This window comes from Limulus polyphemus, unplaced genomic scaffold (assembly GCF_000517525.1).
Source record: "Limulus polyphemus unplaced genomic scaffold, Limulus_polyphemus-2.1.2 Scaffold543, whole genome shotgun sequence".
Taxonomy (NCBI): Eukaryota; Metazoa; Arthropoda; class Merostomata; order Xiphosura; family Limulidae; genus Limulus; species Limulus polyphemus.
Genome location: NW_013666153.1, coordinates 489919 through 504051, shown reverse-complemented (window position 1 = coordinate 504051; position 14133 = coordinate 489919). Strand labels below are relative to the sequence as shown.

The 14133-nt window shown below is 32.7% G+C and overlaps 1 protein-coding gene across 1 annotated transcript in view; it reads left to right on the top strand.

Moving 5' to 3' along the window:
- Positions 1-3495: 3495 nt before the first annotated feature.
- The window catches only part of LOC106458997 (histone-lysine N-methyltransferase SETDB1-like), a 176024-nt gene continuing 165386 nt past the window's right edge, over positions 3496-14133 (top strand). The window contains exons 1-3 of the mRNA XM_013918562.2: positions 3496-3845; positions 6500-6572; positions 13445-13659. Coding sequence (XP_013774016.2) covers positions 3503-3845; positions 6500-6572; positions 13445-13659 — 631 coding nt within the window. The 5' untranslated portion in view covers positions 3496-3502. The remainder of the gene's footprint in view (positions 3846-6499; positions 6573-13444; positions 13660-14133) is intronic.

Below are 14133 nucleotides of genomic sequence, written 5' to 3'. Positions count from 1 at the left end.
TTGTATTCGGAAAGAATAAACCAGTTTTATTAAGTAAGGATTTGTGTCGCTAAAGTTTCGTCGGAACGAAGTTACGGAAAGTTAATTAACAAACGGGAGACGTAACAGTATGTTGTTTTGGTCTTAAGTAAGAAAGGATATTGACTTATTGGAGAAGGTTTAGAAGAGGGCTACTTTGATGACTGGGGTGAAAGGTTAGATTATGGGGATGTGTTAAAATCTCTTGAGAAAAAATGGGGAAGAGGTGACTGTATTGAAGTGTACTAGATTACTCACTGTGACATAAGTTTAAGATTTGAAAAAGCCTAGGTTTCAGGGCAATTGGTTTATGAGGTGTTTCCATTGGTAGTAAAGGAGAGTAACAGTTTGCAATAATTTAAAAGGGGGAAGTAATAATCTGAAAAAAAAAAGAGGATGTATTAAAGGGGGGCACAACACAGTTAGTCCATTGTATAGATTGTACTTAACTACAAAAATACAAATGTAATGGGTGTGTGGGGGAGGGGATGCTTTGTGATTTGAAGGTCTCAGGTTTGATTTTCATTGCTATTAAATTCCCTCATTGTGACTTTGTTATTGTAATGGTAATAAGGCTGCCTGCCACTGTCATTAATTTTGAACTGCTCACTAGAGGAAAGGTAACTGGCTGATAGTACCCACCGATAATTCTGTGGCTACTTAAGTATTAAATAAAGTGTAAATTTATTGTTTATATTTACATTTTTGTACCTGGTTTTTATTTCCAACAATGAAAGAAGTATTCAAGTAACTTTTAACCATGTTGTAGGTCTACAGCTGAAACTAGAATTGGACTATCACCTACTGTTAGTGTGTGTATGTATGTATATCTTTAAGCATTTTTTTATGTTTCTGTAAACATTCTTTATGTTGTGAGTAGTGAAAGTATCTGAGTGTTAAATTATATATTCAAATAAAAGTTTAGAGACACAGCTATTTGAGTGGATTATTTTATTTGTTTTAACTTTATAACAACAGTGTTTGGACCAATGGTGTAGTTATCATGTAAACTGTCATTCATTGCATGAAGTAATTGAAAGTTGGATAAGCATTTTGTTCCAATTTAGAAAATATATAGGTTGACACCTGTGTTTTGAATTAAATGAAGTTTCAATTCATGAATAATTAATGCTTCTTTTATTTTTTTCTTTTAATGTTCTCATACATAGTATTTTAAAGTTGCTAATATTAGTGTTAAATTATATCTGTTTGAAAGCTACAGAAACTGGCTTCAGTGAAAACTTCATGTGAGATAGGTAAGCTTGTGTTTTAAAGAAGGGTTGAATAGGTAGCAGAAACCTTTATTAAAAGTTTTACACTGTAACAAATGTACAATGTGTGGAGAAGGGTTATATAGTTTACCTGTTCTCAAGAGTATGTATACAATAGGAAGCAAAGAAGTTAAGTGACTGGAGATTGCTTAAGACTCATTAATAAAGGTATTTTGTTGATGTTCTGTTTTTTGTTTAAATATACCTTTTTATATTTTAATAAATATAATATGTTTTTTCATGTTGCAATATTTGTAAGTAAGAGTTTTTTTTTTTAATTATGTTCACGAACTAAAATAAAATTGTCATCAGATCAGATAAGTTTGCTGCTTAATGAATATGGTAGTGATTGCAAAATATTGTGATGACTCAATTCTTTATTGAATATCATTTTAGTTTTTATCTTCTTCAAATAACATAAATACATACATAAATTGTCTAACTGGGTACTTAATTATTTGTAATTTTAATCATAAAATGTTTTAAACATAAATGATATCACTCTTTATTGTGAAAGTAAAATATGAATTATCAATTTATTTGATTTACAGAAGATCAGTGTAGGACTACAGGATATTTAAAAAATAAATAATCCCAATTGTGTGGTGGTATTTAGTTAGCATTAGTGATTTATCTATCAAATAGAAAATGTCCATAAAACTTGCAAATATATATATATTTAAATAAAAAAATATTTTTAACAAATCTGCAAATGACAACCTTCAGAAGAGGTTTATCATAAGAAAAAAGGTAATTTGAATATTACTTAAAAAACAAAGTAATATAAAAGAAAATAGGAAAATTAACACCATGTTAGAGTAATGTAGTGGTTGATAAAAGTTAAGAGACATGTTTTCTTCTTTTTTTGCTTTTAAGAGTTGTAGGAGGCATAATGTACTAATTGATTAACTGATTAGTAAATACCATTAATTGCCCAGCTCTAATATGAAGAATTAGCAGTAGAATAAAAATTTTTGGACTTGCATAAATGTTAAGATGTAGTAAGGTACCACTGTAAGAAGAAAGGGAAATGTACAGGTTTTAATTATCTTCATTATTTTTCTGATCTGGGATGATTATGAGGTAAGACTGAGAGAAAGGTTGGTTGTATGAAAATAAGTGAATGGCATAACTAGGATAAACAAAATTGATGCTTGGTAACTATCCAGAAAGTGCTTTTGTTGAAAGTTGTGTAAAGCTACATGAGAGAATAAAGTGATAAAAACAACTATACATTTTAGATAAAACATCAAACAGCAACTTGAAATAAACACCCAGAAAGCCTATTTCAAAGAGGAGATATTACCAAAACAAAACTGTTGTTTTTAGAAAGTGCTTGCCTACAAGAAACTGTGGTCTGTACAATTTGGAGGTTATTTAGGGTGTTTGGAGTGATCTTGATGGAGTAAAGCAGTGATTTTTTAACTACTGGTCCATATTGATAATAAAACATATGATAATGATAATTAAAAATATTTGATTCTTTTTGAATAAATATTCCTATTATTAAACTTCTAGATTATTTTAAACTTGTTTTTGCAATTCCTACTCTCTGTTTATATATCATATACTGTATAGGCCAATGTACTCCTAATGGTCTGCAAGCTTCTAATAAAAAAAATTGCTGGTTTGTGGAGTGAAAAGGATGGGAACCACTGTAGTAAAGGATATAAATACTATTATCTAAATGTTCTTTTTATTCTTTCACACTGAGCTGCTAGTTTTGCTCCTATATTAGGGTAGTTTTGGTAATATCAGACAGATTTCCTAAGTAGTTTCAAAAGTGTATGTAACTGTGGGATAAATGGTCATTATAAAGCACTAGGAAAATGCCCTGTTATTAAAGCATGGATGATTGTATATGTATTAATGCATAAGTACAAATGCATTATTAAGACAATACTTTTTACATACCAATTAAAATGTCTAACTTATTATAAAAAAAGAAGTAAAATACAAATATAGTTTGGTTTAAGATGCTATGAACGAATTGCTACTCTTATCTACTTGGTGTATGAAGTCTAAAATCTGTAATTGGTTAAAGCTTGTATGCAAGATTCTTGGACCATTATTTGTATTTATAACTTATCACGTATTAAATATACAGCTATATATCTTTTATTCATGCTGCTAATTTCTCATAACTTACAGGTAGGATACTATTTAATTACATATTAATTTGTCTAATTTGTCCATCAATTTTTAGAAAAGTCATGCTACCAGAAGGAACAAGAATAAATGATACAATGGTTACACTGCCTAGTATGGAAATGATTAAAGAGGATATATTGCCTTCAGACTCCATTGATGATTGTACAGAAGAAATAGTTGTGATTGATGATGATGAAGCTGTTGCAAATGATCACAAGGCTCTTAGTGTAATTGTGGATGATGAAATACCACCATCAAAAAAACTAAGAAAAGAAAATGATGAATTTTTCAAAGCTAATTTTGACATTGCCAAAGCTATTGAAACATTGCTAGACAACTTAAGATTTCAGGCACAGGTGGAAAAAGGATTGAAAGGCCAGTTGGAGAGAATGAATGTTCTTGAAAGCAAGTATTAGCATTCCTTATTCTTCTATATAATGTGATATTTTATTTTTGTTACAACCAAAAATCACTTTGAGTTTAGGCTTTATACACTTGCACAGAACATACAAACTTTGAAAAAACAAAAAACTAATTTTTATTCCATAATTGCTATAACAGTACTCATAAATAAAGAACTTTGCAGTTTTACTAAGTTTCATAAGGAAATGTGATTGGAAGTAAATTACACCTTACAGTCTAGCTTATTGCCTTAGATTTCCAGTTTACTAGACCCCGAGATACAGGTGTTGTACCTAGTGCTGTTGTATTACATCAAGTTCTGTCATAATTATTATATGCAGTTGATATATTTACACAGAAATCTATAGATAATATGAATACTGGGAACTTTTAATGGGATACAACAATAAATTCAATGTGTTTACATATAGCTTAGGTTCTGTGCTATGTATCATAAGTGATGAATAAAAGACTGGAGCTTTGAAGAATACTAGTTTCCAAATGAAGTGTGGGAAAACAAAAAAATTGTTGCATGTGAACGTGGTTTTATTGATTTTATAAATCCTTAATTTTTCAACTCTGAATGAAACAAGGTTTAGTTTAAATAACTTAAATATTCAGTAATGTTTAGAGAAGTTATATATTTTCTCTAATCACTTCACATAGCTCAAAATACTAGGTTACTCAAACTATAAAAGCATTTTGAGGTATTTGTTTTTTTTGGAAAACATAATTAATAGTAACATAAGGCTTCTTCTAGGTAAGATTTTGCTAAAATCACACAAGATAGAACTAAACTGATTCATTAAGAAAGGCTGTCAGCTTTAAATAAATTTTCTTATAAAATTTACTTGATCATTTATCACATTTTTAAAAGAAAAATAATTGCCAAGAGCATTTACATGACAACATTTTAATTTGGGCATCACAGTATTTTTATTATTTAGAGCAATCCATAAGTATTTGATGATGAGGAACAACAACAAAAAAAAACAACAGTTTCATTTTCAACAACAAAACCTTTCTTCAAACAAATGGTTTAAGCATGGACAACCCTGTATCACCTGCTCCCACCAAATATTTATGTCACAGATCAAAACACAAGTCACATAATCCACATTTTATCCTCCACTGTACTGGTATAGATATGCGGATGACACTTTTGCTAGTTTCACTTCTTTCGAACAATACACAAATTCTTTGAACACATAAACTCCATTCACCATAATATTAAATTTACCATTGAGCATGAGAATAACAAGAAGTTATCTTTCCTCAATCTCAACATTATTATATCTGACACAGTTCAAAACCAAAATTTCAAAAACAGATTAATTGCACAGACCTCTACATACTCTGGAATTCTGCCCATGAATACAAACATCGGATAAACCTGGTGAAACATTGTTGACAAAATAAACAAAGCTTTTGCTATGTACAGTCAATAAAAAAGTGTCAAGGATTCAATACTCATTCTCCTAAAGATACAAAATCTTATCCATTTATGAAAATATTAATATATGGATTAAGCTAAATATAGTTTTGTTTATAGTCTAGAATACTAGCTTGTAAATGGTACATTAGGTTTGCAGTAGTTACATGGACAAAATATTCATCCTTTGTTAAGGAAAATGAATCATTCACCTCAATAACTAGGCTATGGAACCAAAGGATATGTTTGATTAATCATAACCCATTCCAATCTGATTATACCTTGTGTTTTTGGAGTGTGCCAGTTTATCTTAATAGAATATTAAAAACAAATGAACAAGTATTCCATAAAAAAAATGTTCTTAACTGAGTAAATCTGTAATTCTGATTTTATGAGTATTAAATATACTTCATTTTAATAAGTTCCTTTTGACACAGGCATTCATTGATGTTAAGTTTAAACAAAAGAAAACTTTTGTTGCAAGGACAAATTTTAATAAATTCTGAGTAATAAGTTACTGTGGGTAATTTAATTGACAAAAAGTAATTGGGACAGTGAATTTATATTTAAGCCTTTCTATTTCATATTTTAGTGCTTATATACTTGAAAGTGGTTAAAATTTGAAAGTTAAACATAACCGAGGTAGTAGTACTTAATTAAGAAGTTGAAAGATTTAGATTAACCACTAAAAAATAGTAGTGTAGTTAATAAGCATGAGATGTTAGAATATTATATATAATATAATCAGATTTATTTCAGAGGTAACATAGTTGATCATTCACTGTATGTGAAGTTGAGTCTCATGGGAAATACAAAATTATGAGTTAGGCTTGGTTTTTGTCATATAACTGTATATGACTTACATTTATTATTTGGAGTGATATTTTTCTAACTGAAAAATTTGTAATTTGAATATGAATTTTATTTTGAAACAAAGAGCTGCTTTACTATGCTAATTCTCATAAGATTTTTTGTATGTTACAGTTGGCTAAGCATGATATTACAGTTTATGTAATTTAAATAAAGATAGCAAAAATACTTTGAAATTTTAGTTTTGTGGCTCTGAAATAATCTTAATTTTATTTGATAGGATGTGATTCTTTTTTATGAATATTACTTGTAAGTACAAAAAAGATGTGGGCTAGATTATTAGGTAGCACTAGGGACACATTAAACTCTGTATGGTTTTTGAGTAGCTTCTAACGAGTAATATTCTGTTCTACAGCAAACTGCAAGGAAATTGATGATCTATATGATGGAATGGAGAAAGACTTCAAAGGGTTACTAGATAATGAAGAGTAAGGACATTTTGCTTAGCATATTTTACTTACATCTTTAAAAGCTGTGAAATGTAATGCTTATTTGTATATAATAATTTTTCAATTCCATTTTAGAAGTTAAATATATTTACCTCTTATATATTTCTTGCATCAAACAATTTTGTTTGTAAATTTTCAATTATAAATAGATAACCAAGAATATATATATTAATAAAGTACTCAATATACAAGATGTCTTCAATACCATTTCCAACATTTTGGAAGTTGGAACATACTGTATAATTAAAGTATAATTGTAGTTATACTGCAAAAATAAAATATACTAAAAGGCAAGTGTACAGTCCTTTCTTGAAAATTTAAAATTGAAATTAGTGCTTATTTAATTTTAGATTTACAAATACTTCAAAGATGTTGGTTCAAAATATAATAGAGGATAAAAGTTACTCAAATGTACAAAGTTGCATCTCATGACAAAAACCACATTAGGTTTACTTTAAATATATCCCATTTTATTACATAATAATAAAAAGATAGCTAAGCATTTTGAAGAATCACCTTTTATGTGTTTTATGAGATAATAACTGAGGCAAGAAATATTTTACCATATTTATTTTATGGGTATAATGGTTTTTGAAAAATGTATGTATACATACTTAAGTGAAAAAGAAAGTATACAGAAGTTTAAGTTGGCATTTCATGGCAACAAAACAAGATGGTAATTTCAAACAAAGTATTTAATAAAAACATAAATGGTCAGAGCATTGTTAGGAAGTTCCATCTGTGAATGGTCTACAAAATGAAGTGATTATTGTCAATCCCATTTGGGATCAGATTTACAATTAACACAAATGTACATTTATACACAATTCTATATTTTCACCACCAAATTGAGGTTAGTATTGTGTATGCCCTCTCATGAAGTCTGTTAGCCAATAGATGATGTCTTGTTAGATGGCGTGCATCAGCTCTTGTCTGTTGGTTAATAGGTTTTGTTGCTTTCTTATTCCTCTATGTAGATGACCCCAGAGATATTCTTTTTGGAAAGTGTCAGGAGAATGAACTGGCCATGGTAAACTATCGATGTTGTTGGCTTGGATAAACTGTTGTACTACCTTTCCCAAGTGAAGTATAGGGTTGTTGTGCTGGAACAAACTACCCTGGGTTTGTTTGCAGATGAAGGGCAGAATGACAGATTGTAAGGTTTTGTAATGTTAACCAGTGAGTTTAGCATTGATTGCAATAAGTGGGGTCCTCTAGTTGCCATAAATTTGCCATTACACCATGTCCCCCCCCCCCCCATCCTCCATGGCTCTATCTCCTGGATTTGCCACCAGGCTATTCACTCCCCTCTGTGACAACAATACACACAAACTGTCATTAGCTCTATAGAAGGAGAATTTGCTTTTGTCCAAGAACAGGACTATGCCAAATGTGGATGCACCATCTTAAATTATGTCTCACCCAAGTCTGCGAAGGCAATGTTCATGGGCTATTGTTGTTCTTTTGTATGGTCTGTAGGTGTCAATACTTGCACCTCTCAGTCACTTGTTTATAGTGTGTTGGCTGATGGCATGATCCAGTGAATTTACTGCTGCTGATATCACAGTCAGGAACTAATTTTTCAGATGCTGTACGTGTAAATAGAGATTTTCTTGGGGTGTAGTCACACAAGGCCTGCATTTCCTAGGCCTTGCTGATGTCTGACAAGTCTATCTGAATTACTGAAACAATATTCTAATAGTCATTCTTGAATCTCCAAGGGCTTTTTCAAGCAGGTCATGTGAGGCCCCAATCAGCGGTATTCTCTAAGTACTTGTCTTGGTGTTGTGCCATGTTTCAAGTAATTTTCCTCTCCCCTGATTGTTATAGAGATGCTGACACACTTGTACACACTTTGTGAATGGTTATTTCATGATTCATGTACAAATTCTTAATTTGTATATTCTTGTTTTCTTGAAAATTTTGTGTGGTTGTATTTCATATTCACAATGAACATAATGTACACCTAGGATTATACCATGAACAGGAGATTATTAAGGGTCAGATGGGCCTGGGGCTAAATTTTTTTACTGGGCCTATTATGATCAAAACCAAAGACTAAGCTAAAAAAAAACTAAACTTAAGATATGTTTTACTTTTGGAAACAATTGGAAAATAATATATACAAATTTGTAAAACTCGTGTACAAATTAATGAACAATATTAGATGTTCCATGAACAGGAAAAGTGGTGCTCTTACACAGACAAGATTTGCATTCAGATATGGTACATTTCCTCTTCTCACAAATAGCTATTCTCGTTCAGTGCTGCCCCCTTTATGCAAAAAATTATTTTTGCATGCCATAAGCCTTGAGTTTCCCACATACCTCACAATCAACTGGTTCAAATGCATCATGTAACAATCCTCCACCAATAAGAATGTGACACACACTCCTGACGCATGTGACTCCCTAACTCTTCCGAACTAGCACTTTTTTGTTTGGATAATTCCTCCTTCTATCCTCCATGTTGGGGCATTTGCCATCTTCAGTTCTTTCCCTCCACATGTGGCTTCTTTGCTTTTGGGATCTTCTAGGGTGGGACACTACTGTTTGTTTATCATCCACTGCTAATAGGGACTTATGATCAACTCTTTTTCCCCACGTCTGTTTTTTGGGACTACTCCTGTATGTTTAATGTCAGTGGGGGTATCTGCAATACTATATTCAAGTTTTTTTGGTTGTTCTTTTGTTTCATTCTGAGACATTGTAATTGCTATTCATTTTCCATGTCCGACACCTTTCTATCCATTACCTGCCCTATCTATGGGTTTCTCCATTTATTGTGTATGCTCAATGCTGATTGGAGCTCTGGATCGATTGGTCCCACCTTAATCACTTCTTTGGTCTTCCCTGTTTTAATGTGTAGTCTTTGATCACATTTGTATAGACTATTTCTGCATTACTGAGAATGCCCACGAAACGCTATCTTAGGCTATCTTAGATTCGGTACTAGTTTTGTGCCTTGCCTTTTGGACTTGTTTCAATTCTGTATGTATTGTTGGATGGTCTGCATTTTACCCAATTTCTACATTTTTGGGGATTTTGCCAACACCATTAATTGGATGTCTAGCTTTGCTTAGCTCCTTCCAAATAGGAGTAGTCTTAACATACTTCCACAGACAGTGGTCTGGCATAGCCAGGTGGTTAAGGTACTTGACTCGCAACCTGAGGGTTGTGGGTTCGAATCCCCGTCTCGAATCCTCCGTGGGTGGTGATGACTAGCTGCCCTCTAGTCTTTCACTGCTACATTAGAGACAGCTAGTGCAGATAGCCCTCATGTAGCTTTGTGTGAAATTCAAACTCAAACTCCATAGACAACTCAGGTAGTTGGATTTTCCAGTTGGATAAGTTTTCCTGTTACATACCTCACATTCTAGTCTCTTGGGGAGTGTATTTTTAAACATTCCCCCCTACCAGGACCATCCATTCTTCTCCTTGAATGCATTCGATGGAGTTTTCTGTTATCCAAGCCATTACGGTTCACTGTATTACTGCTAGGAAAGTTCTAACCCATTGGGGGATTTGGTTTGTATGGGAGCACTTCTCCTTTTCGGTTTAGTGCACTTGCAATCTTTTCAGGAAACTCTGCATGACCCATGGTCTCTTGCTAGGGTTCCTATGGATTTTCCTCTTACCTTTCATCCTTCCCTCTTCGACTATGTGCATTAGTGGTTGAACATATCCCCCACGATGTCGGGTTTACCACTTTCTCCCCTTCTTCTGGATTGTTTCTCTTCCCTGATGAGGGGTGTGGTTCGATCAGTAGGAGGCTTCAGGACAAAGTCTTATCACGTTAACACCCTGACACTTCTGCCAGTCCAATGTACTTTAGTTCACTCTCTTTGTCTTGTCCTGATTTGAGTAATCATGTTTCAGTCCGACTGTTTGATGGTGGAGGCTTATATCACTTGCCAAAGGGACACTCATTCTTATTCTTTTTGTGGTAGACGGTCGATCTTCCTTTTTGAATCCATACAGTTGACATACATTTCCTGGAGTATTGTGTTCCAGGTGCTTTTGTCTTTCTCATTGATCGACTTTCTAGTCCCAACACACTTTCTCCCTTTGAGTGACCTCTTGATCTTCAAACTTTTGGTGGCTCTATCTCCTGTGGGGTACTCCTCCACGTGAAGTTATTGACTATTATTGATTCCAAGTTACCTCTCTTGTTTTTGGTCTCTGGTTCATCATCCACTTGCATTGGCTGTTGATACGTTCAGACAGAATTAGATCCAGTTTATAACTTTAGTTTTTCTCATTCCATCAGTCTTCTTCCCAAGATGTTTGTTCATCCATGTCATTCCGGGTCAGGTCTTTCTGAAGGATCCTTCCTGGATGGTACAGATCTGGCTTTCTCGGCTGCTTCATCTTGGTATGTTCTTTTTGTTTTGGATCGATTTTACTAAACTGTATTTTGGGGACTGGTGGAATATTCTTTTTTGACTTTTTCGTGTTTTGCTGTCTTCTACCTTTATTCTCAGTTGGATCCGGATGACCTTCTCTGTCCAGTACATGCTGTGGGTTGCTTCATTGTTTTCAAGGCTTCTTTCCATTGAATCCATTTCCCATGGTTTCATTACCTTACAACACTATTTTGTCTGTGATTTTTTTTTCCCCTTCCTCCCTTACCTACTGGGTTCGGATTATGTTTCAATTGGCCTTTTATTCCTTCTTCCCGTCATCAATTCCTGATGTCTTCACTTTGATCATGCACCTTCCCTTTTCCCTGCATATCAGCCCTGTTATCTGCTGAAGATACTTCGTCTGTTTAGTACTGGGACTACACCTCATATGCTCATCTCCCATTCTCTGCTTTGAGTAGCATTTTCTTCCTTGCTGGGGTACCGTTATCCACCTGTTGCCATTCTTCGCTCTTCAGTGAGACTGTGATTGGGTAAGATACCTTATTTGCATATATACATTTTATTTTTCAGGGGGATGTCCCCTTTTTTTCTTCATGGATCCTGCTCTATGGCAAGTGGTGCCTGTACAGGTATACTTAAACTAGTCAAATCTGCACTGTCAAAGCATTGATGACATAACAATTATAATTTCCATGGCCATTAAATGCAGACTGATGAGATGGGTTGTTCCACAAGATTGCTCATAGGTTTTTCTCCTGATATATTTGCTTTATTCATATGCCCATTCCAGACCTTACTAACCCATGGACTTCATGGCTAAAGCAGAAGGGATAGCTGCCCATTCATGCCATTCATTTGGCTGAATAAATGAGGAGTGGTCTACATTTCAAAATAGGATTTTTGTTGTCTCTTGTTGCACTGTCTCCGGTGTTGACATTCCTCCGGACTCTCCACCTCATTTTCTTCCACTCTTTTTCTTCCAGTGGAGTATGGGAGTCCTTACCACTATCCAGTTCCAAGCTGCTGAGTGGTGGGTCATGGAGCATCCTCCTGAATGTGATAATGATATACGATACAAATAATGATGAAACCGTTCAGTTGAGAGTAGGCCGGTGCTTTGTTGCTTTCAAGGGTATCATATGACGGTGTCATGTAAACAGTCTAATGAAATAAGCAGTGGTTTGTTGCTTTATTTTCAACAGATTTCTACTTCAATCATTGATAGTAAAATAAACACCGAAAATAAATATAAAGTGGGTTAGCAGTTGAAACTGTGAAGAGAAGTACTTTGAAATTTTGTGATCAATAATCAAGAAAAAATGGTACAGCTGCTCAGTTTATTTCTGATTTTACAACTTTTCATTATACTTTGATTTGTCTACTAGCTGAAGAATAAAATATACTGTTAGGGTAGATGTAAAAATATAAAGATTTACTTAAAGTTTTATGTCTATTTAGTAGGATTTATCGATTATGCAAATCAATTTGAGGTTTTTGAGACAAAGAAAAGTATTTTTAATCTTAACTTAAAAATCTTGTACTTGGACTAATAAAAAAGAGGAAAAAAAAGATTTGATTTATTCACAGACAAATCTTTAATAAAAATACTTCATTAAAAAAAAATTATTTTTTGCATACAAATGACTTGTAATCTTTACTAAAAGTCTGCCAAATTTTGTGAAGAAATACATACTGTATTAGAAGTTATAGTATGAAAACTATAACAAGTACAAAATGATTATGAGGTTGGTCCTTGTGACCAAGTTCGTAGTGTAAGAGTGAAGCATTTTCCCAAAAGAAAACGAGGATGGGTTTTACTTTCTTTTTTTTTTAATAACAGGTCATTTTTTTGAGTGCAGGCCTGGGGCTACAGCTCCAATAGCCTCTGCTTTAATTTGTCTCTGAACATAAACATAACATATATATTTTTTGGATTCACTCATATTGGAGATAATAAGTATATTTTGTTACTGAAAGTGTTAGTGTTAGCATAAGCCTTTGAAGTAAGGTTATTTTTCTAATTGTTTTTTCTATTGTTGAATAGTTTCATGAAGAAAAACAAAGTGATACAGAATTTCTCATGTAATTATTTGAAGAAAAATATACACAAGAAAATTTTATTCAGTTTCTTCCCCAAAAGTATGGAAGTGTAAATGCTTAATATTGTTTACTGTTATATAATTTATATTTGTTCAGCATGATAATAGAAGTTTCATACTTTTTATTTATTTATTTATTTATAAGTAAATGTATAAATTCACTGGCACTTTACATAAGCTGGACTTAGTAACATTGGATATTTTGAAGCTCAGTACACAGAATTATGTGTGATCCTCTGTGAGTTGTTAACATTGCATGGTTAATTTTCAAAAATAGGTAAAACAATATCAGTTTAGACTTTGAATAGTATGTATTGTATGTATGTGAGTACTACATTAAAATTTTTATACTTAATTATGTGACTTTATTTTTTTTTCTTTTTCAGACCTGAAAAAGAAGAGGAACTTGATTTTTATGATACGTTTTCAAAGTTGCCAATATACGGTGCACCTGAAAGTAAGATAATCATTCCAAGGGCTCCGTCCACTTCTCCACAAGTTTCCAAAGGGTTGATGCAGCTCTCATCGCCAAATTCATTTACCATAAATTCACACAAAATAGCTACTTCCACAATTCACCAGATGTTCACATCTTCTCAAGGTAATGTTTCATTCTTTTAATTTGTTTCATATGTACTTGTTACATTTGGTTAAGTTTGTAGCATAAATAGGCTTGTTCTGACACTTACCTCATATTTTTTTTTAACTGCCAAAGCATTTGAAAATATAAAAAATGAATTTAGTTTAACCATGAAAGTATGCACATCTCTACAAAATTTTGCAGGTTATGGTAAATACTACAAGGCTTTCGTACACAAAATATCAGGTTTTTAAATTAAGTACTAAGATTTTCTAGTAAAAATTATTTCTTTCAGAATGTTGATGATCCTACATGCAAAGTAATTTTTGATTTCAAATTTCACACGCGAAATCTTTACAACATCCAGATAATTATCAAATATTTTTTGGAAAAAACTTTGTTTTAACTGTTATTTTCACTACTGTATCTCTGTAGGGGAGACTGTGGCTAGTTGTTACGATTTTTAGAAAAGTCCAATATCTAGCGAAATAACCC